The sequence below is a fragment of the Chelon labrosus genome, assembly GCF_963514085.1.
Source record: "Chelon labrosus genome assembly, chromosome: 13".
Classification (NCBI taxonomy): Eukaryota; Metazoa; Chordata; class Actinopteri; order Mugiliformes; family Mugilidae; genus Chelon; species Chelon labrosus.
Window position 1 is genome coordinate 26,054,351 of NC_140346.1, and position 24,071 is coordinate 26,078,421.

The window sequence follows — 24,071 nt, forward strand, 5'->3', positions numbered from 1 at the left end:
AACGCCTGACATGATACTAAGGAGGTGGTGTAAAAGAGTTAAAACAGTTAAACACTCACTACACAATGTTCTTATACGCTACAGGATGATAAATAGTAAGAAGGTCTGGAACAGGCCTATGTAACAATATACTCCGCTCACTCGGAGACCTCATCATTCATTGGCTCGCAGCCCTGGAATGTCACTCACATTCCCCTTGACCTTCATCTGTCTCTTTCTCTGGTTGCTCGTATATCTCCGCGCTCCTCCATTTATGTTTGTTTTAACTTTCTCAGGACCCCTTCAACGCCCATGCTCATGCATCGTGGACCCGAGAGGACAGCAATTTCCCTCCTCCCTCCTCCCTCCTGCCAGCGAGCCAGATTTTCTCTACCTCTCTCCTTGCCTCCCTCCCACACTGTCTCTCCCACTCACTGTCTGCGTTTACTCTCATGTGGGGCTGAGGTTCTAACGTCAGCTCGTTCTCCCCCTCATCGTGGCTCTTAATTCTTTTTTTTTTTTTTTTCCCTCCTCCCTCAAGCGCTACTAGTAAAACCATCACAGAGCTAGACGTGTTATGGCTCAGAATAAGAGACGAGTCATCAGCTAATCTTACTAAGAGAAAGTGAACTCACATTATGAGGTTAGTAAGCGTACGACAGGGGTCACACTGAGTCATCCAAGTGTTTGCCCTCTTACTCTTTTGCGGGATGTCGCTTATGAGTCAGGGTGGCAGACTGGACTGGGCTGTATCCTCTGGGACACATACTTGTCTTGCACGTCTCTTATTCACTTGAACTTGTAACCTTAACCAACCAAATCCCAAATACAGTAAACCACAAACCTACACCTCAAAGTAATGACTCTGGCGTACAAGACAAATGTCCCTCCAGTGACCCACAGCACTGCTGGACTACAGACTACAGCTGAGCCTCCGTGAGAGATCTTCCAGCTCGGATGTGTTTTTTTCTGTTTAAGGCTGCGTGATGTTTTTTGTAAACCAGCTATGTGAGGCCGTGTTGTGTCAGATACCACGCGTGAGTGAGTTAAATCGTGGAAATGAGCACCTGTGCTGTGTCACCTCAACGCGGTTATCGGTGGTTTCTGGAGGCCGTTGGTGGTGGCAGGAAACATCCACTCCAGCATCCCCCACCCGGAGGGATTTGGAAGACAGCCAAAAGAAATATTTGCAACATGAGCGAACTTTTTGATTAAAAGAGGATTTTTTTTTATGTTTTTGTTTGGAGTTCAGTCAGGTACACAGGCTATTTTGTTTTTGTTTTCGTTTTTTGATTTATTGGAATAAAGACATATCCAAGGGATAGATCATGACAAAGTCCAAGCACTTATTCCCATCATGGTTTCTATCTCTATCTCTGTCTCTCTATCTCAAATTACTTAACTGCCTGGAATGAAGTCAGATGTTTATGGGGAAAACTGGTTCACACATGAATCATATACCTAATCTCAAACTAATGATACTGTTGTAACACGTTACTCATCACAATACCATTTTCTATTAATCTTACATGAACATAGTTGCTTTATCTAGGATTTATTTCAGAGTGAGTGGCCTGCATGATTTTCAACGTGTTTCATGGATATATTAGGGAAGATATATACTGACCCCTGTTGGTTAATAAACTACCCAAATACTCGATATTTAAGACTTAGATATTTCACATTTTTCTCTCTTACACCCACACACTTTAATATTGTTTGATGTATTAGCCAAAAAGTAATTATTATTGCTCAGGGAAAGACAAAACGTGGCCAGTCTTAATAAAACCCCATAAAAAAAACCCTCCAAAGTAGCTTTAGGCATAAAAACGAGAAAATACACATTAACACTTAAGGTACACTTAATTAACCACTGTTTCATTAGGTATATAAATTAAAAAATGACTAAAATTTCGTTTCTAGTCTTTGAAGTAGTTATTTATTAAAGTGTATGTATAACTTGAAGTAATGAGACTGTTTTAACTCAGATAATTTCACTTAATTACAGTATTTGCAGTTTCCATGCATCAGAAATATTTAATCCTTTAAAGTTCAACTTCAAACTTCGCATAATGACTTTTTCGAGCAAAAACAGACTTTGCGACCTTTGCGACCATCGAGTCAATGGCGCACGTATCGGAAAACGGCAGTGAGAAGAAGATGGCGGAGGGAGGTAATGATGCGGAGCTACTCAAGGAGAAGGCGAATAAGTACTTTAAAGGTAATTTGGAAGACCTGTCAAGTCAGTGGCTCTTTTCAGCTGTTTGTAACAAATTGCGACGTGACCACAAATTGTGGCGGCGGTGCGGTTGTGTTGTAGCACACTTCAACCGGAGCCGGTCGCAAAACATTAGGCTAAGCTAACGCGGCTCAGACAGCATGCTAACGCTAAGCCCCATTCATTTTGCTTGGCGGCTTTGATTCGAAACAGCGGTTAGCCGCGGCTAGCTAGTTAGCTAGCTAGCATACGGCACGCTAGTAGAAACAACATCCATGTTAACCCATGCCGTCACGAGTGACATGTACTTGCACAGATTTTGAACTTTCTCCGGGGTTTTAAGTGCGTGGTCATGTTGCGTGTTGAACAGTAGCCGGTTCGTTTATGTTTAGTCGTGGTATCGGGGTAAACGTGGAGTTTGAAGTGAGGTTCAGCTACAACTCCTAGAATTTTCTGTTAGGCAGCGTGTGCATGTGAGCAGCAGAGCTTCCGTTAACTTACACCAGCAGTTACCTAATGTTCACAGTAGCCTCGCTTTATTTTTCTTCAGGTCGTTAGACTTTGCATTTCCCGTTTACCAAACCACGATAGTATTTTATTTTGTATTTTATTTCTTTGAAAGGAGGGAGTCACGTTGCGTCCGTATTTTTAGTCCAATAAATTGCTCCATGTGACAGAAAGAAGCATCGATAGCGAAATTCCCGTGTAACCTCTGTTTTGGCTGCATGTTAAATTTAGCTGCACTTCAAAATACGAGCGAGCCGGAAGTTATTCTTGATTCAGAAATATGTTATTCATAAAGCGTACTCGTTCGGCTCACATTCGGCTTAAATCTATATTAATATAGATTACAGAGGCCATTTGATCCAGAGTTTAAGTGTTTTAACAGCGGATGTCAGTACGCGTGCGTGAGGCCGCGGTTCTATGGGTGTCTGTGCAGACGCCTGTTCAAAATACTGCAAACTATTAAATCGTTAACAAAATGTCCGTGTTGTCAGGCTTAAAGATTTGCCTCGTATGCTGTTATTTGAGGACTTATGATACATCTGTATGTGCCATCCCTCGTGTTTATAAATTAAAGGCTCAAGCCATATCTCATTTCCAAGTGAATGCATTTACATCTGTAAAAGTTGGGTAACTGGCTCCATGTATACATTATTTAAAATGAACTGAATTTGGTGCTAATGTAAGTATACCCGTATAGCTACACCAAGCTTTAAAGCATTGCATTGCAATAGCTAGTGCCACACCTTGCCCTTGCTTACCAACACCCAGAGGAGAGGTAAATGATAACCTGTTCACAAACAAGAGGATTTATTATTGTACAGCTTCAACACATTAATCTGGTCGGACAAAGTGCTCGCAGGCTGATAGTGAGGATATCTATATAGAGGCAAAGTAATCCGAATGTGTTTTACCCGCCTACGACACGTCTGTCTCCCACATCCGAGTATCACCGTTAAATTGAAACAACCGCATTAGCGGGGTTGACACTGTGATGAGTCAGAGCAGGTGCTAGGGAAAAAGGCTGTCTGTTGTAGGATGGGCAGGGTTGTCTTTTGTCTGAGGAGTATTCATTTCAAACTCTGTATATTTCTTTAAAATATGTGCAAACTATCTTAGTTGTACACTGATTTTGCAAATAAAAAAACAGAAGAATCGTATGTTCACTGCTGGGGTTAAAGCAGGCTTTCCTCTGTGATTTATAACTTCCCTTTTCCCACAACCAGTGCTGAATTGCCCATTCACCGATGCCGAGTGTGGACTGGAGTTAAAATATTGTGTAATGTGAAGGCTAACATGAGTTAAAATGTCATCTTTATTTATTTGTTCATTTTCATATCTATAATCCAATTATCTGACTGTGTAAGCGGAGTGAAATGAACCATGCTTGAGACCATATCAATTATATACCGTACATCAATATTGAATTGCCTCACTTGTGGTAGTGAAAGTGATTACACAAACATTGTCTCATGCACATGATGTATGCCTGCTTGTGTGCAGACATAATTGGAAAGATATATAAAAAAAAATGACGTAGTCAGAGCGACGGAAAAGAGAGTTCCTTGCATGTGTTGTGGAAAAAACTTATCCTAATAGATATTAAATAGTTCTTGTTGCATCCTGTTTTTTTTTTTTTTATGAGTTCGCCTACAGGTTGCGTTTCTCCTGCATTAATCATTTTTAAGCTGTGGATCAAACTTTTGCCGTATCCGGTTGGCAAAACTCCAAATACATCCTTCTTTTGTAAGAACGACCTCAGTGCAGTTTCTTGTTCCTTTCTCAGAGAAAAGCTTAACTTCAAGTCTTTCAGAGTGGCGGCCAAAGCCGATTCGAAAGAAAGTTGCTCGCTAGCAGCAGCCATCGCTCTGGTAGTTCTAGCAGGATGGGGGGAATTCACGCGTAATTCACGGAGCTTATGGTCGCAGGTCAGTCGTCATCATGTTAAGCCCGCCCACCGACTCGTGATTGGCCCGGTCCATTTTGGATTTTTCGAAATCTCAAGTCAACGGAGAGTAGCTAGACTGCCCCTGGAAGCAAATGTAATTTGCTGCCGCTAGGGGCGCGTCTAGATTATAGGCTAAGAGTTGGGACGCTTGACACTGAGGCTCCGAAGCCTGTTTCACTCTATTGACTGGTTCGAAACGCTGTGTCGAGGCTTGTATCAAATCTCTTCATGCGTCGTCATGAAACACTTGCAGATTTGAATAATTTTCACAGCTTCATTCATTATAGGGAAATGCAAAAAATGCGTGTTCCCTCCCGGCTTCACAGCGTTGCATAAGAACTTCTCAGAAACTTTTAGTCATAAAATCAAAACACTGATGTTGAAATGCCTGTCATCTCACTTCATAGCAAACATCTGCCATATCATTCTGAATCATGTTTCAAGTGATAAGCAGTAGCAGTATTAAACTGACATTACAACATGTTGTAACACTTTCAAGCCTGGACAACGGTTCTCAGAATGAAGACACAGCTGCTTAAGGCTGACTTTGTTTTTGTTTGTTTTTTTTGTTGTCACTGGAACTGGAATCTACCTGATGTGTGAATCATTTGAGAGTCCGTGGCTGCTATAATTGCACCTGACCACTAGATGTCACTGCCAGTGTCTACCTTTGAAGCTTTGAGTCTGTTTTCTGTACGATCGGGAAGAAGCCCCCAAAAAGCTTCACAAGGCTTCATCCGCCCGTCTCTAGTGAATACTAACCAGTCAAAAGAGCAGCGAGGCGACGTCAGTTCTGTGGCTTCAATCCCGTCTCTTGTTTCAGTACCGACAAGAAACAGCCACAACAATAGTAGTCATTTATTGTGTCTTGTTTGGAGCGTCAGAAACCTTTCTAAGATGCCTCTGAGATTTTTCCATCATAAGCTCCACCACACCCCATACTTGATGCAGCCTTCTCCATCCATCCTCCTACAGTTGCTCCTCTCTTTAGCTCTGGTGAATCTGGTGCACCAACCTGGACATGTCACCACAGACACCATATTTAAAACTCTTGCATGGTGTAACGTCTAGACACTAGAATCTCAATCTCACTGTTTTTTTTGTTTTTTTTTTCAATTTGTTTTTCTAGACAAAGACTACGAAAATGCTATCAAGTACTACTCAGAAGCATTGGACCTCAATCCATCCAATGCCATCTACTACAGCAACCGAAGCCTGGCGTACCTACGCACAGAGTGCTACGGTTATGCCCTGGCGGATGCCACGAAGGCCCTGGAGATAGATAAAAACTACATCAAGGGATATTACCGCCGTGCCACTTCCAACATGGCACTGGGCAAGTTCAAAGCTGCACTTAAGGACTACGAGACGGTAAGGAATAACGTGCATTTCACTGTTATGTACGGTATATGAGCAGAGTGCATGGTTCAATTTATTGTTTTCTCAAAAGAAAGATCTCTCCAGTTCCCTCTGTTGACTAGTCACACTGAGTTAGGCTTTTTATGTTGCCTTAACAGCCTGAAATGGGGATTATCCTCTAATCCCGTCATGATGCTAATTAGGTCTAGTGCAAAGGCACTTACACCACTGTTTATTTGATATCTGCTGTTTGTGCTGTTCTCATAAGAAGCAATATAATATGCTGGGGGGGGGGGGGGGTGTAGGAACAAATGCTCCTAAAGCCACAGTCAGCAATTCAGTGCATAGACTAGACTGCTCACTAAGCCAAGACATAATAAGATAATTCATGTGTATTTATAGATCTCTTAAATGCATTGGGCAGGACAGAAGGTGACTGAGTTGTTTTAATGTTGTCCATTTACAGAACCCCACGGAGCAATTTAATTCCATCCACCAGAAACTGTTTGCACGTTGTAATTAAAAATTGATCCTTAATGCACTTTTATTACCAATGACGTCCTGTTCCAGCTAGCGCACTGAGTCACCGTCTCTGTGTCTGCCATAATGCCAGGTGATGATTAACCCGCGTGTTTACTTCATGTGATTTCCCTGTTCTGATGATAGGTAGTGAGAGTTCGACCGAATGACAAGGATGCGAGGATGAAGTATCAGGAATGTAACAAGATTGTGAAACAGAAGGCTTTTGAGAGAGCCATCGCCAGTGATGAGATTAAAAAATCTGTTGTCGACTCTCTGGACATTGAAAGCATGAGTACGTTTCTTGTATTCTAAAAAAATATTCATAAAATATCGAAGTAACTAAATAAACAGGACATTAAAGATAATGTTGCGTTGCAGCGATCGAGGACGACTATGTGGGGCCCAAACTTGAGGACGGGAAGGTCACATTAAAGTTCATGAAGGAGATGATGGACTGGTTCAAAGACCAGAAGAAACTGCACAGAAAGTGTGCTTACCAGGTAAACACGTTTATTCATATCAAACACACTCACTAAAGGAATGTCCCTGTTACCTGTATTGTTAAATTCTTTCATCCTCTTTCAGATTTTGGTGCAAGTTAAAGATGTTCTATCAAAGCTACCAAGTCTTGTTGAAATCACATTAAAAGAGGTAAGGCCTTTACAGAGAATCACATGGAAGATGAATAAAGGTTTGTAGTAGTTCACAATGACTGCAGTAGATTATATCTGATTACTAACTAGATGATTTTCCACGGTTGTTTCATAAAGTTATTCTTACGTGTACCGTTTCTCTTTGCCACAGACAGAAAAAATAACTATATGTGGTGACACCCACGGGCAATACTACGATCTCCTCAACATCTTCAAGCTGAACGGGTTGCCTTCAGAGACCAACCCTTACGTATCCTTTGTTTTTGTAGACAGCCACGCATCGGGTTTTAAAAGAGAGTTCCCTGTAGTCATCTTCCTGGTTTGTACGCTTGTGTCTAAAATTACAACAGACAAATGTCTCAAATCCGGACCTTGTGCGTCATAGCACTTAACCACAGCATTCAGCTGTTCAATGGCGACTTTGTGGATCGTGGCTCTTTCTCTGTTGAAGTCATTCTTACCCTTTTTGGCTTCAAGCTGCTCCACCCCAACCACTTCCACTTGCTTAGAGGTGAGAGTGCTCACAATGTGCCTGCCTATCTATATGCACGTGTGGTAGCTGTTGTGACAAGTTTATAGAGCAACACTGGCAGTGATTATTGGTCATATACTACTGTTAAAATACAGACTTTCAGCTTAGTACTGAAACGAGGTTGTGTAAAATGCAATAACGAAGCATATACCTGCAGGTAACCATGAGACGGACAACATGAACCAGATGTATGGATTTGAAGGCGAGGTCAAAGCCAAGTACACAGCCCAGATGTTTCAGCTTTTCAGTGAGGTCTTCCAGTGGCTGCCTCTTGCACAGTGTATCAACAACAAAGTACTGGTAAGCTTTGCCAATGTGAGCCTGAGGTCACGGAACTGAATTTCATAGTTGCTCTCCAGGTCAAGGAGACGTCTTTGCCAGTTTCAATGCAAATCTGATTTATTTTTTTGTGTCTAATTTAGAATAATTCTTGATTTAAATCGATTCTTGAGTCAATAAAAAAACAGAAATTATATTTTGACCGTTAGTCCAGTGTGTGAAATATATTCTTGTATGTGTCTGTGGTCCAGTTTGGCCTCTTTACTTCTATAAACATAAAGTAATTGATTAATTACATGATAAACTAATGTTTAAGATGTTTGGCATTTGTAAACTGATTCAGAATCATTTTAGATGACTGATGTGAAACCATTTCTTTCCATAAACCTCTGATTATTGATATAAAATTCAGTAGCTAGTTGGAAAGGATTTGGGGATGAAGCAAAATCTCAAGTTTAATCTTATTACCCATAAGTGGGTTGGTTTAGTAAAGAATCTAGACTTTTTTTCCACCTTTTTTGCTCAGTGGTTTGTACATTTTATGTATAACTGTATTCTGACAACATTTTCCATGTCAGGTTATGCACGGGGGACTGTTCAGTGAAGATGGTGTCACATTGGAGGACCTCAGGAAGATTGACAGGAATAGACAGCCTCCAGACTCAGGTAGCGTCAAAATCCACATTCACCATCAGTTTAAATATCTATTGAACAAAGCAGAACCGTTCCATCTCAACACCTTCCACCACTCTTTCACAGGTCCCATGTGTGACCTTCTCTGGTCAGATCCACAGCCTCAGGTCAGTTCCCAGCCACCGGACGTATCCTTAGGTCTATTTCCATCAGACTTTCCACAAGTTTATAGTGGAGAATTATTCCGTCAACATATATTTTGCCCTTTTCTCTCTTTCACGCAGAATGGCCGGTCGATCAGCAAGCGAGGAGTGAGTTGCCAGTTCGGGCCAGATGTGACGGAACGCTTCCTGGACCAGAACAAGCTGGACTTCATCATTCGTAGTCATGAGGTCAAAGCTGAGGGCTACGAGGTCACTCACTCAGGGAAGTGCATCACCGTGTTCTCAGCACCCAACTACTGGTACGCAATCACGTTGACTAACTTGAATGAATCACTTGGGATTGAGGCTGTATACTTCATCTGTTGTATGTTTTATTCTGCCTCCCCCCAGTGATCAGATGGGAAACAAAGGATCATATATCCACCTCAGGGCATCAGATCTCAAGCCAGAATTTCACCAGTTCACTGCTGTGGTCAGTATCCTCAACTATTGTATGGAATATTTATCTCTTCGTTGTTTTGGGGGTTATTGTGACCTTATGTTATGGAGATAGGAGCTTTTAAATTTGAAAAATGATTTATATGGATCCCATTAATACCCATCGGTTTTATGAAAAATTTACTCAAGGGGTTTCATTGGACAGATGTTAAACGTATTTGTAGCTCTGTGCACAGTGATACAGTGACACCTTCAGGACCTCATGTGTAAGTTAGCTGTTATTGACTGAAACTGTTATGTAATAATGATTTAAATTTAAAAAGGTCAGAAAATAAAAGTGATTTCACACCCATGTGGGGTGGATAGTGAAACAAAAGACTATAAACCCTGCTAAAAATACAAGTTGGACTTGTATTTGAGTTTTTGAATGAGTCGAAACTGAATTTAATGTCTATTTTCCTGTCTTTCTGCTTTCACAGCCTCATCCGAATGTCAAGCCCATGGCGTATGCCAACACGCTAATGCAGTTGGGGATGATGTAGAGGCCACGCTAATCTGTCTGTGACACTGATGACCTCCCATCGGACCCAGAACCATCCCTGCCACCTCATTCCCTCCAGTGCTCGGACATGCTCTCGTTCATGCTTAGCCTAAGGGATCCCTCTCCCCAACAAACTTCCGCTAGTTGTACGCAGAACATACGTGGTGTAGTTCAGATGGGAAGAGATCACTTAGACCAGCCCAGTCACCAACTGGATATATTCATTCACGTTACCGTACGATAATAACTGGAAAATACCCATTTCCATTGTCCGTTTGCCTGCTCATGTGTTCCATCACTTGGTAAAGAAACCAACCTTGAGAATTTCAGATGAGTCTCCTTCGAGCTGCTTGGTTTTTACATATATAATATACTCAACAGATGGCATCAAATAGCTGGTATGTACCAAAGATCTGTAATGAAATGATTGTTCAGTTTTTCAAGGAGCACCTTGTGATTCTGAAACCTAGCATTGTCCTGTTGGCCTGCATACACAGTTTAAAACTTTGTAAACTGATTTTCAGAGCAGCATGTCTATCAGTGTTTCTCAAACTCCTTACAGTATGTTAGTTTATTTTTTATTTTACAGGAATACAAAATCTGATTACATGTGATTCCAGTCAGAAAAAAAAAAAAAAAAAAAAAGTCGATGGTCTTCGGGTACACTCTTAAAGGTGCTGTTTGCCATTAGTGGTGTATTTAGCTGGTTCAGTCATGTAGCTGGTAACATTTATTTTGCACTGCTGTGCTGTTCTGCTCCCCGTTGGGAAGATACTGCTGCTCTCTCATGTTTTCATCCTAGATCGTCGTTGTGCCACTCACCCGGCAGCTCCCGCACAGTCTTCTCTCCAAACTAGCTTTGGTGTACAGCAAACACTGATGGCACTCTAGTCTCCCAATTCATGTTAAATTACTGGTTCCCTTTTAACCCCCCCATATGTGGATTTCTTCAGCACACCGACGTCCAAATGCAAACCTGTCTTGAAACGCACAGCTGCATTGTCCAATGTCCCTCAACTTTTTAGATAAAGTACACTGATGTGTATGTATATATACTGTATCATTTAAAGATTCTGTGTAATGTTTGGAGAAAACTATTGAATAAAAAAAGCCAGTCCAGTGATTTTAGAAATAAGCTGGTATCTTTATTTATGTCGCCTAGACTTATTTTTGTGTGAAAGAGTTTGCTATCTATAAAAAAAAGGTTAATATGTACTTCATTTTATCCTATTTAAGGATATTTACTTAAGCGGAGTTCGTTTCCTGGTTCAACGACCGTCGCGCTTGTTTGACGTCACACGTTCTAACAGCTGATCACGCCTCGTCAACGATGCGCCGCGGGTTGACAACACACAACACGCGTTTCACCTTGCTATGAACCCAGTCGGACTCGGAGACAGGAGCAACAGCGGCGACGACACCAGCTTGAAATGCCCAAATATTGTTCGGTACCAAACTGCAAGAATGACTCCGGCGGCGGCACCGACAGGAAAAGCTTCTACAAGTAAGAGGTTGATTTTTAGCTAGCTAGGCTAAACTGGCTCCTCACACTGACTGAGCTGGTAGGGACGTCATCAAACTCCCAAGCAACTTTTTTCCTGTTTGACGAGTCACTCTTACACGGTCGAAATATTTACATTAATACAACATTTTACCGACTGAAACGAATCAGTGTAACTGTAAAACATCCAGATTTTTTCGCCGTTTGTGTTTTGACGACTTGCTAAATTTCCTGTTTTGACCTTTGAAACTGTCCTGATTTAATCATAAACTGTGACATATGGCTGCCGGAGGACAGAGTAGTGTTGACAAGCAAATCCACACTTTAAGACCGAATTTAAGGTCATTTCTATTTATTTATTTTTTTTGGAAATGTGCTCTTCAGGTTTATTTTTCCACTCCATCCATCATTATGAAGACAGACTATAGAAGATCATCTTAATTATGGAGCTGTTTCAAAGAAAGAACTGTGGCTTTATGTTTTCGGCACTAGGCCACCATTTAAAAGGGTGTTTCTAATATTTAGTCTACCTCACATAAAATGTAAGAAGCATCTTTCAGTGTTAATGTAGTTGGACGCAGCAGATCCACTTAACAGTGGCCTAAGCAGCTAGCAGAGTTGGATCGTTTTACAAGCCAAACATGAGTCAGGTGATGAGTCAGGTACCTGATCGCATCATATCATGTGTTAGTTTTCACTTTAGTTTTGGAGCTTTTAATGCTCATAAATGTTGATTTACAGTCAAAACCTCAAAACAAATGCTGTGTAGTTTCCCACTTTATTGTTTCATTTGTTAAATAAAAATGAATTTAGAATATATTTCACTGTGTGTGAAGTGTGACCAGAGTCTTTCATTTGTAGTTATTTTTTTAAATTTTTTTTTAATCATGTTCTTGAATTTCCCTCGGGATTAATAAAGTATCTATCTATCTATCTATCTAGGTTTCCTCTGCAGGACCCCGTCCGGCTGCAGCAGTGGCTGACGAACATGGGCCGTGAGAACTGGACTCCCTCTCGACACCAGTATATTTGCCATGAACATTTTGCACCGTCCTGCTTCAAGGTGCGATGGGGGATCCGTTACCTCGAGAACGATGCCGTGCCCACGGTCTTCCAGGAGGCTGAGGTAAAACAAAAGAAAACCTAAAATAGGCTTGATGTTATATAGATAAACTGATATTTAAAAAAATATATACATTACTGAACACTGTTTTTGAACATTTATACCAATTAATTGGCTTTATCAAGATGTTTTAGTTTAATTTATAACGATAAAATTAGTCTCAGGAGCCATCTCTTTAATTAAATACGCACAGCAGTCTTGTTGTGAAAGGTTCTATGCAGTCAAATAAACTTGCTCGTCGAAGTTGAAGTACTGGAGTTTATCCATGTGATGATTGTGCAGCTCTATTCTAATGAGAGGGAGTCGGTACATTTCTGCAAGAAGTTTATTTGCGAGACCAGTTTTTTCATAGTTTTCACATAGAATTGTGTAATTACGAATCTCATTTAAAAAACAGCTGGTACTTAAAAATATCTGAACATGTGTCAGTTGCTTATTTGCAGCATACAGTTACTTGTCATACATTATTAGATTCTGATATAACATCTGAATGCAGCTGGAAAGTACTATATTTGCAGTACAGTAGTTAAACTGTAAATCTTGTCGCGTTCCTCCATATAAATACATGCTTCTTTTGTCTTTGTAGAAAAGGAAAGCCACCGATCACGGTGAGAAGAAGCCAAAGCGGCTGAGAGTGAACAGTAGTCAAAGCACAACGGTGTCGGATGACCAGGCCGCGGCTTTCGGCGCTGCAGAGATGCAGAACATGTTGCACACTGTTCATCTGTATGAGATCGCTGTCGACCCATCGCAGCACGGAGAAGTGAGCTTGGTGGAGTCGAGCGACGTTGGAGGATATGACTGCTCTCTCCAGACTGACCTGGACCCGCTGGCGGCCGTGGACGGAACTGAAACGAGAATAAACGTCCCTTTAACTTTATTCCAGACGGTAGATGATCTCAGTAACAGTGGAGAGGGCACAGAGGAGGTGGTGGTGATGTCTGAATGCTCTGCTGGTGAAGGGCAAGATGAGCTAGTGAATGGAATCACCGCTGCCATTTTAACTCAGGGACACAGGCTGGTCATAAATGACTCCACACTGGGCTGTTCAGATGAGGCCGTGGCCTCTGCTGGAGTTGAAGACGTGACTTACACCACAGAAGAGATCTCAGATGTCCACAGAGGCCTTGGAACCCAAGTCATTGCCTACTTCGAGACGATTCCAAATGTTTTCCCCAGTGAAGCATCTCCCAGGCTCACCTTCTCCCCTGATACGGTGCTGTCGTCCGCCCTGAGCTCCAAGCCCATCACGTCTACCCTGCCTATAGTGTCCAAACACGCTGCACCTTCCCCCACTGTGGTCCTCACTGTGGAAAGACTGGACTCAGAGGGGGGCGAGGGAGACGAAGGCAAGTCCGAGGAAGAGGATGCCGAGCAGCAAGATCAACAGCTGGAGGAACACTGGTGAGAACTGGTCTTGATTTGTCTGTACTGTCATTTTGGTAAAGATTAATCAGTGCTTGAGTTTTACACTTTACAAAAAGGGATTCATTTTAAAGTGTCAGTCATGGATGGAAACTCAACTAAAGATGCAGCAAACGCTAAATAATAAAATATCACCATAAGGGGATTTAAGCCGTTAATAAAGAGCACTTTGGTAGTCATGCTTGTCTTTCTGTCCCGTCTTGTCTCGTGAAAAGTTACCACAAGAACAGTCTGAGTAAGGAGCAGCTGGAGGCGATCGTGGCCGAGCTACAGAAAAAGGTGAAAGTGCTGCAGCAGCGACACCGTCGACACCTGGAGAAACTCCTCGGACTGGAGAACATGGTCAGTCAGCTGAGGCAAAACAACCTGCTGAACGAGGAGCGACTGCAGCTGCTTGAGAGGGTATTTATTTTGAATTAAGTTCAGGTTGACAGCTGTGGTTTAGCTGTAGTTGAAAGGAAATCACAGAATCCTCTGAATGGCTTTCAGTATTTTTATGCCACCTTTATTTCCCCCTTTCCCTTCAGGCCTATGTACAGACCAGTGCAGCGGCGTCACATGCCGGCGAGACCGTGGCCATCATCTACGAAGAGGACGATGTTGCGTACTTGTACACTCCACTGAACGACGCGGAGGCAAAGCTGTGACACCCGACCTGATTGTGGACGTCTGTGTGCACTGTGCCAAAACACATAACGGGGCTACTACTGTACTGAAAACAAAAAAAAAAAGTCTCTAATCTAAACAATATCCATGTATCGAATGAGGTTTGCACAATTATTAATGATTAACATGGGACAACATTGAATGTGTGTGTGTTTTTTTTTTTAAGTTTTTGTCTTCTTCCTTCAACCCGATTTTGTTCTTGCTTATTAAAGTATATTTCTTTTTTTTTTGGGGAAAATGTAAATATCATAAAACATGACTTTTACTTCGGTTTGTCCTTCATTTCTGTACATGCAGCTGTTAGCGAGTTTGGGCATTTTTTTCCCTCAGTGGCAGGTTGAAACAAAAGAAATGAGTCAAAAGTCACAGTGTTCAGATCAGTAAACAACACATCAGGTCGGGATCGGCTCATGGAAAATTTGATTAGCTAGTGAGAGCAAGTTGCTGCATGGTGAGTTGGTTCAGATAGGGAGGAGCTGATTAGGCCAAAGCGATCAGTTTACTACATGACTCCTGACGCAGGTTTATACACTGATCCTTGACACACTCTACACACACAGACGCAAATGACCCTCATTGACGTAAAGCATTTCCCAATCCTTTTCTTACCTTAATATACTGCCAGGCCAAAACAAAACCACCTGGATTTCACTAATCAAGTAGGTAGGAGCCTCCTATTGGATAATTACTGCATGGGTGATTATCTTTCAGCTTGCAACAAATTATTTAAGCCCAACTGACGCAATGAGTAGCTTCTCATTTCTTAAACAACCATGTCTAAAGACGTCGGTCGTGGAAAAGATGTTAGTCTGTTTGAGAAGGGTGAAATCATTGGCATGCATCAAGCAGAGAAAACATCTGAGGAGATTGAAGAAACTACTAAAAGTGGGTTAAGAACTGTTCAACGCATTATTAAAAACTGGAAGGATAGTGGGGAACCATCATCTTTAAGGAAGAAATGTGATTGAAATTGATCGTGATTGGTGATCACTTAAATGTTTGGTGAAATGAAATGGAAGAAAACAAACTCAGGTCTATGTTTAATAGTGAAAATAAGAACATTTCCATGTACAATGTGAAGGGAACTCAATGGATTGGGACTGAACAGCTGTGCAGCCTTAAGAAAACCACTAATCAGTGAGGATAACCAGAAAAAAAAGGCTTCAATTTGCTAGGGAGCATAAAGATTGGACTCTGGAGCAATGGAAGAAGGTCATGTGGTCTGATGGGTCCAGATTTACCCTGTTCCAGAGTGATGGGGGCATCAGGGTAAGAAGAGAGGCAGATGAAGTGATGCACCCATCATGCCTAGTGTCTACTGTACAAGCCTGTGGGGGCAGTGCTATGATCTGGGGTTGCTGCAGTTGCTCAGGTCTAGGTTCAGCAACATTATGTTGTCCAAAGAATGAGGTCAGCTGACTACCTGAATATACTGAATGACCAGGTTATTCCATCAATGGATCATATTCCAAGATGACAATGTCAGGATTCATGGGGCTCAGATTGTGAAAGAGTGGTTCAGGGAGCATGAGACATCATTTTCACACATGGATTGGCCACCACAGAGTCCAGACCTTAACCCCATTGAGAATCTTTGGGATGTGCTGGAGAAGACTTTGTGCAGTGGTCAGACTCTCCCATCATCAATACAAGATCTTGGTGAAAAATGAATGCAACACTGGATGGAAATAAATCTGGTGACATTGCAGAAGCTGGCCAGGCATTGTAGATTGATAATTTTTTTCCTGTATTTGTATTTGTTCTCTGTCTCTCCACTAGATGGCGGTAGAGACAGCTGTAGCCTACTCTTAGAGTTTCATTTCGATTCTAGAAAGTGTAAATTGGACTTCACACACATAAAACTTGGCCGACAAAGGAGCTTACTGGCATTTTTTCAGTGAGAAAATATTCTGTGTTGAGCATCTTGAGTGTGTGGCGGAATAAAAATCTGAGTCAGGATGTGGCCAAACAGCTGAAGTAAAGACGAGCGTCCCTTGAACCTTGGAACCGGTTCAGGTGGGGCTGTGGGTTTTTTTTAGTGTCAGTGAGGGGAATAACCTTGTTTTTCTTTTGGGAGTTTCAGGTCCTCGTTTTGCACGATTGCACTAATTGAAGAAAAAAAAAGAATAACGCAGACAAGATCCAACAGCGGTACAACAGAAAATGATCATTTCAAAGTGGCCTTGTGGGGAGTGGAGTAATATGACTAACGATGTGGCTTTATCCACTTGGCGGTAAAAACTGTTCAATTAAACTTGTCTGGCACATCTTTAAACATCATTTCAGAGGTAGAAAAAGAGAAATAAAATTTACACCATGTCCTCTGTGGAAATAAAATGAGAGAGAATGAGTGTGCTGCGAGATATGAGCCTTTGTCTTGAAGTTATCCTCAAGTGGAAAGTGTTGCTGCTTCCCTTTTTCCCTTCCCTTTTGAACACAATCCGGAGATTCCCTTTTTGCGGATCCAAGTCAGTCACTCTGCTGCTTTTAGGCACGACAGCAGAGTCTATGAAATACACAAGAGTCAAATCCAGATCCACCAGCAGCAGGACTGTCTCTGTACGGTGTCCTGTAAAATGAGTCCATCCTCGCAGCTTGATCTTAGTCAAAGAGTCTTTAAGATGAAGCGTTTTCAGAGGAAGCCTAACAAACGGTAACACATCACTGTCCTCTCAGTCACTCAGAGAAACCGAATGGCGCCGACACGTCCGGCTATAATATTGTGAACGGTCAGCAGTAGCTTTCACAAGGCTTCTCCTCTTTCTCTTCTTCTGCCCCGTCCTGTCCGTGAGCAGAGATGCAGCAGTACGTACTCGGCTTCCCGTTCCCCAGCTGTTCCTGGTGGTTGGTGTAGGGGTGGGAATTGGGTACGTGAGGGCGAGGGGGAGAGGAGGTGTGGGGCGTGGTAGAGGAGAGGTGGTTGACCTCCTGGGCGGGCGGGTGGTAAGGAGACAGATGGTAGCCCTGGCTAGAAGATCGTCCGTTGGCACCAACCTGCACAGAAAACATATTTAATTAACTCTACCTCACTGCATCCAACATTTAGCCTGGTAGGTGGTTCACAAATTAAAATATGTGTGTCACAAACCCCCAAAAAGTATTAAACTACTGAAGCAACATTCATCTGTTTGAAATCTTTCCAGACATATTGTAGAGTGTGAAGCTGAAGGCAGAAGACCAGAGTTCTCTGTGCTCCTCTTTCAAACCACACATGTGTACTACAATCTGTTTTGATTGTTAAGATTCAGTTTAGCTGCATTTCTCTCAGATGCACGAGGCCCGTAAATGTAAATGCAACAAGGAAAAGAAAGTTCTGGCATGTATTTATCCGACAGGCTGCAGGGTTACGGTTACACACCTGTGGCGTGTTGCTGACTGTGTTTCTGAAGTCATCCAGGTCAGTCATCCCCAGCTTCCACCTCTGCCATGTCTTCTTTAACTCTGCTTGCACCTGCGACCACAGGACGAGTTACGGGACGAGAAACAAAAGAGAAGCCGTGTCAAAATGATCAGAACATTTAAAAAAAAAAAAAACATCAATAAGAAGATTAAATGATGTGGCATATCAGCATGAAGGTGAGAATCCATCAGAAGACATGCTGTATACTACAGAATAAGACTAAGATTCAACTCACATGTCAGATTTGTTGTCTTAAACCCTACCTACATAATCACAGATATATTTTAATGCCTTATACACCGACCAGCCACAATATTATGACCACTGACAGTAGAAGTAAATAACATTGACCATCTTGTGACAATTCAGTGTTGTGCTGGGAAACTTCTGGACCTGGCATTCATTCATTGTTGTGGATGTTACTTAGACATGTAGCACCCACCTAGACCAGACCAGGCACCCCCACCCCATAGCAATGACACTTCTTGATGGCAGCAGCCATCCCCAGCAGGATGCAGCCTGACACAGACACACACACAAAAACACTTTAGGAACAACTAAAAAAAAACATGAAGAACAGCACAAGGTGTTGACCTGGCCTCCAAATTCACTAGATCCCAAACTGATCAAGTATCTGTGGGATGATCCACAGAGGCCCCTCCCCTAAAAGGCTGACATTGTGTTGATCAGAAACCACAGGACACCCTCAGAAGGCCCATGTCCATTCTCTGATGTGTCACCACAAGGGAGACCTGCACAATATTAGGAAGGAAGGTGGTCATTAATGTTATGCCTGATCGGTGTAAGTCTTAGTGCCCTCTCTAATATCAACACTTATTAGAAACTCTTCGTATTCCCCTGCTCACGGTGGACCTAATTACAGGGTGTATTTCACTGTGTTGCTTTGTAAGCGTTTTCTGTTATTCCTCTGTGATGCCTCCATGATACATGCACCTCAACAGAAACCTAAGTCCTGTCCCTTGTATTTAAAATAAGAGCTAGTATTTGTCCCCAAAAGGAAGCGTGTCAACAGATTTATGTCCCCACAAAACCTGTAACGCAAGTACACTGCCATGCCACTTACCTCCTTGTTGACAAAACAGTAGAGGATGGCGACGAGTAAACCCTGCGAGGAGAACAACTCATGCTTAACCGAACCACACATACAGATGCCACAGAATTTGATTTGTGATGCACTTTTACTGAACCTGGAAGGAGTTGAAGAAGAGTTGGAAGAAGAGGTTGAGGTTGTGGAGGACTCCCTCTGTGTGCTCCTGCGTCAGCAATGCAAAGATCACTTCGTGGATGCCCAGCAGAGGGATGAGGGTCAGGGTGGATTTGGCCAGCCTGCAGAGAAACACACACACACATGGAGGAGATGGATGGTGTCTGTTCACTATCTGGATCAAAGGCACGGACCAATCGCTTTGCTCGGTTCGTTGGACGCGTGCTTTGCAGCTTAATCGCAGTCTCCCAACGGCACTTTAACATGCAGGGATCACCCAATTCAACCTTCCTGCAGCAGAGCATCGTGGGGAATAAGACAGTAGCTCTGCTGGATGGAAATTATTGTTGCAGCATAGTCCATTATGCTAGATAGTCATCGGCTTATGTGAATGTGATGCTGGTAAATTATATGTCAAGAGATAAATTGTAAGTGTAAGTTTCTAAACCCCATTAGAAACTCGCTGTTGGATCTTTTATGATCACTTGATCTCCGTAGCGTCAAGAATGAATGACTGTAATTTCATGTACACTATGTTCAAATTATCTGCAGCATAAAAATAAAAAATACTGCCATGACATAGTAGAATATAATATTAAAACTGTGAATATCAGATGTCAGCATGTAAGTGATGCCTTCTCATAAAATGATAGCTCCCCTCTCGCTGCAGTTTGATCTTCTTTCTTTCTTTCTTTCTTTGGGGTTTCTCCAGTCGAGTAACGTGAAGTGAAGTGAAATGAAATAGAAAACACCGGCATTGAGGAATAAACCAAACAATCTTAAATCAAACAATTTAAATTAGGAGTAAAAATGACAAATGTTCACCTCCAAAGCAGGGGTCACACCAAGCCGTGCAATCAAACCCTGTTTGTGTCTAAATATTAAAGTGCTGACCTCGGCCCCGTGCTACTGCTTTCATCTCAACTCTGCTCTGGTCCTTTAAACGCTCCAGTAAGAAGAAGGTTTCCCACACTATGATCCCGCAGAGTTCATATGTTCAGCAGGTTCAGCATGCTATAAGGTTGACCGTGAAGCCATTGGCGTCATTGCCGTCTTGCTTACAACAGTGCGGTGGTGGGGAAACGTATTTTTAGTAACTGCCCTCTTCTCTGCTTACCTGAATTTGTAGTCGGTGTGTCTCATCTGATGGGCTTTCAGTTTGGATATGAGGATTTGGATGATGCGGATGAAGACAAAGAAGTTCACCTGAAGAGATAAAATGACACGACACAATAAGAACAGTGATTCAAACTTTTTTTTTACTATTTTTTTTAATGCACGCCTTAATGAAACTCTGCAGCCTCCGATGGAAACCTCCATTCACTGCATGTACACGTCTGCTCGTGGGTTTGTGGTTGAGTGATCTGAACGAGTCATGGGGAGGATTCGGGTCATGTTCGGCGTGAGTGTGTGTGCGTTATCTGCACTATGTCGGCCAACGCTTCCTGGAGAACAACCGCGAGGAGACGTCGTGTCATAACACAACGCGAGGGAGATGAAACGGCACAAAGTTTACAGTTTACATGAACAACTGCCAGCCACAGGGCTCTGGTGGCTCTGGTCTGTGTTCACACTGTTTGCATTTATACTGACTGGAGACCTGCTTTAATGGACCTTTTATTAGCATGTGTGCGCGTCTATTACCATAATGGCCAGCAGGATGGGGGTGCGGATTATCCACCAGTGTGCCAGGTTTTCATTTATCTCCCAACATCTGAAAAAAAAAACATATAGGATGAAGACACGAAGCAGAGTCCAGCATCACATCGTACGCTCATAAATCACTTTTTATTGGACACATTTTACTGTTAATCACCCTGAAACTGAATTATGTAATTGTAATGCACAAGTGGAGTACAGGTGTGACGCAAAATGCTAGAAAACACTAAAATTCACCTTGTGTTTTCAAACAGGTAACGCACAATAATCCACGGGACGACGAACAACACCGGGGCTCCTGACACAAACAGAAGTAAGCACGTACAGAAGGTTAGGAACAGCACAGACGTGGATCAGTTTAAACATTTCTCTCGTATTATTCAGCTGCGTTGAGTGCGACCGCCTCTGCATGCTGTCTTGTGTTTCGTACCCCAGCCTATGAACAGGTATCCGCGGAAGTGGCGGTTTTCAGAGAACACCATCAGCACCAGCAGGTTGTGTAGATACAGGCCCTCCACCAGCAGCCAGTAGTAGTTGGCCCCGACACAGTACTGCATCAGCACCTGAGCCACGCGGCAGCCGGTCAGTGCCTGACGAGTGTGTTTGCAGGAAGAGATAAATGAAGTTAGACGGAGAATATTTATTTTATATTAATAATCTGATCTATTAAAATCAGCTAGAACTGTTTTAGATGTCAGTCAAGTCTCAAATCAGCATTTACATCTAGTGTGATGATGAGTATACGACAAACATTAAGTAATAGATGGGAAACACATTCAGCTGCGTTTTCTGTGACATGACCTAAATGTCAGCGTCTCTATTTTTGTGTCCTAACCTGATCGCTGAGCACATCAGAGATGTCCCTGTTGTCTCTGAACTCGGGGGGGTTTCTGCTGAGCAGAGCATCTCTGATCAGGATGGAAACAGCTCGCAGGATGAACGATGCAAACAGGTTGGTGTGGATGTAGTTTCTGGTGCAGTGAAGCTTACTGCAGGGATCGCACAAGCCACACTGACATTAAACACGTCACAGCAGCAGCGTGTTTCACATTCGAGCAATGTGCTAAAAGTGCAAAAAAAATTTCTGCTGATTCAAGGTTCTTTAAGGTTTAAGGGTCTGCATACTTTCAGGTCTGCGCATTAGTTTGCAGCGCACTCCATCACTGTAATCTGATCAGATGCCTGACCGTGACTGCACAGTGTTTAACAGTAAACAGAGACCTAAATGAAGAAACAGCGCTGTATTAATGAAATAACAAGAGTTTTAGGGCGCAGACTGCCTACCTGAAGAACAGCAGGATGATCAGGGCCAGAGACAGACTGGCCAGACTCACACAGTAACCCACTGTGTACATGACTCTGAAATAGGCTAAAACCGTAATCTGCTTCTCCTGCACAACATGCAAAAAAACAAAAAAACAAGCGTCACACTCGTCCTGCAGCTCAACCAAAGTATCTCCATGTTTCCATAGCTCTGATATTTTTTCCTTTATGTGTGCGTACAGGTGTGTACCTGAGCTTCCCGTTGGCCGTTGTCAGCCATGCACTGAGAATGGTCCCTCCAGGTGGGGCTGGAGTTGCTGGTGGCCCACTGACCATCAGGGCCGCACTCCCGCAGCACAAATCCACTGCTCACTGCAATGAACAAACAGGACAGGATGAAATACGCACCTTTTGTCTTTTGTCAGGTCGGTGCACGCACACAGCTGAGAACAATGCGTGAAGTGTACCCCTACCTTTTTTGTACCAGGGCAGGTACCAGGGGCACGGCACCTTGACTGTAGAGTTGGGTTGTCCGTCTGACCAGCATGCATACTTGTCAAACATACGACTGCAAAACACTCCTGGGAAGAGGAGAAACATGTACGTAATCACAGTTTAGTTGTAGGATGTTAGTGAGGCGGATGAATGCTTTGTTGTGTATTTTATTTCAATTCTCTAGGAACCACATGGAATAATTTAGCACATATTTCTATTTTTTTTTGTATTTATTTTAGTGTTACCATGATGAATGTGCGTCTTTGTGTGCTACCTTCGGGTATGGGTTCTGTGCTCATCTGGATCAAACACTCATTTCTGTAGCGGCTCCATTCTTGCACTGTCTCTTCCACAGTCCTCCCTGACACACTCTACACACACACACACACACACAAATGACCCGCATTGACATAAAGCATTTCCAAATCCCTTACTCTAAACCCTTTAATGCACTGCCTGGCCAAAAAAAAGTGTCGTCACCTGGATTTAACTAAGCAAATAGGTAGGAGCCTCCTATTGGATGATTACTGCATGGGTGATTATCTTTCATTATTTCGTTATTTTTTCATTATTTAACCCCAACTGATGCAATGAGTAGCTTCTCATTTCTTAAACAACTATGTCTAAAGACACATCCTGTGGTCGTGGAAAAGATGTTAGTCTGTTTGAGAAGGGTCAAACAGACATTTCCACACGTACAATGTGAAGGGAACTCAAGGGATTGGGACTGAACAGCTGTGTAGCCTTAAAAAAAACACTAATCAGTGAGGATAAGTGGAAGAAAAAGGCTTCAGTTTGCTAGGGAGCATAAAGATTGGACTGTGGAGCAATGGAAGAAGGTCATGTGGTCTGATGAGTCCAGATTTTTAGTGATGGGGGCATCAGGGTAAGAAGAGAGGCAGATGGAGTGATGCACCCATCATGCCTAGTGTCTACTGTACAAGCCTGTGGGGGCAGTGCTATGATCCGGGGTTGCTGCAGTTGCTCAGGTCTAGGTTCAGCAACATTATGTGTCCAAAGAATGAGGTCAGCTGACTACCTGGATATACTGAATGACCAGGTTATTCCATCAATGGATTTTTTCTTCCCTGATGTTCACGGGCATATTCCAAGATGACAATGTCAGGATTCATGGGGCTCAGGTGGTGAAAGAGTGGAAAGAGTGGCATGAGACATCATTTTCACACATGGATTGGCCACCACAGAGTCCAGACCTTAACCCCATTGAGAATCTTTGGGATGTGCTGGAGAAGGTTTTGTGCAGCGGTCAGACTCTCCCATCATCAATACAAGATCTTGGTGAAAGATTAATGCAACACTGGATGGAAATAAAACTTGTGACAGAAGCTGTGTGCTGTAATCAAAGCTAAAGGAGGTCCAACGAAATACTAGAGTGTGTGACCTTTTTATTTGGCGGCGATTTCTTTTCGGCCAGGCAGTGTATAATGGACGACATAATGGGGTCCTCAATAAAACGTCTGTGCAGCACATACCATGGTCCCGTAGAAGAGGAAGAGGATGAGGAGCGTGTGAGAGGCCTTCAT

The 24,071-nt window shown here is 42.7% G+C and overlaps 3 protein-coding genes across 3 annotated transcripts; 2 read left to right on the top strand and 1 right to left on the bottom strand.

Annotated features, from left to right (window-relative positions):
- Positions 1 to 2,051: 2,051 nt before the first annotated feature.
- ppp5c (protein phosphatase 5, catalytic subunit) lies at positions 2,052 to 10,895 on the top strand. Its single transcript, XM_084559354.1, has 13 exons — positions 2,052 to 2,200; positions 5,779 to 6,020; positions 6,675 to 6,822; positions 6,909 to 7,030; positions 7,116 to 7,181; positions 7,335 to 7,433; positions 7,589 to 7,694; positions 7,873 to 8,015; positions 8,573 to 8,660; positions 8,754 to 8,794; positions 8,912 to 9,090; positions 9,182 to 9,263; positions 9,709 to 10,895. The coding sequence occupies exons 1-13, from the start codon at positions 2,104 to 2,106 to the stop codon at positions 9,769 to 9,771; spliced, it is 1,476 nt and encodes a 491-aa protein (XP_084415480.1). The 5' UTR covers positions 2,052 to 2,103; the 3' UTR covers positions 9,772 to 10,895.
- A 184-nt stretch (positions 10,896 to 11,079) lies between these two features.
- Positions 11,080 to 14,750, top strand: LOC311498105 (THAP domain-containing protein 5-like). The gene is made up of 5 exons (XM_084558549.1): positions 11,080 to 11,274; positions 12,214 to 12,397; positions 12,981 to 13,798; positions 14,035 to 14,221; positions 14,347 to 14,750. Exons 1-5 carry the CDS (start codon positions 11,201 to 11,203, stop codon positions 14,464 to 14,466), a joined length of 1,383 nt encoding a protein of 460 aa, XP_084414675.1. The 5' UTR covers positions 11,080 to 11,200; the 3' UTR covers positions 14,467 to 14,750.
- A 2,422-nt stretch (positions 14,751 to 17,172) lies between these two features.
- Positions 17,173 to 24,071, bottom strand: gipr (gastric inhibitory polypeptide receptor; the record flags this gene model as incomplete). The annotated part of the gene is made up of 14 exons (XM_084559548.1): positions 17,173 to 17,479; positions 17,844 to 17,936; positions 18,970 to 19,011; positions 19,094 to 19,232; positions 20,228 to 20,316; positions 20,755 to 20,824; positions 21,007 to 21,067; positions 21,200 to 21,359; positions 21,605 to 21,758; positions 22,054 to 22,160; positions 22,283 to 22,404; positions 22,506 to 22,613; positions 22,802 to 22,898; positions 24,021 to 24,071. The coding sequence occupies 14 exons, from the start codon at positions 24,069 to 24,071 to the stop codon at positions 17,216 to 17,218; spliced, it is 1,557 nt and encodes a 518-aa protein (XP_084415674.1). The 3' UTR covers positions 17,173 to 17,215.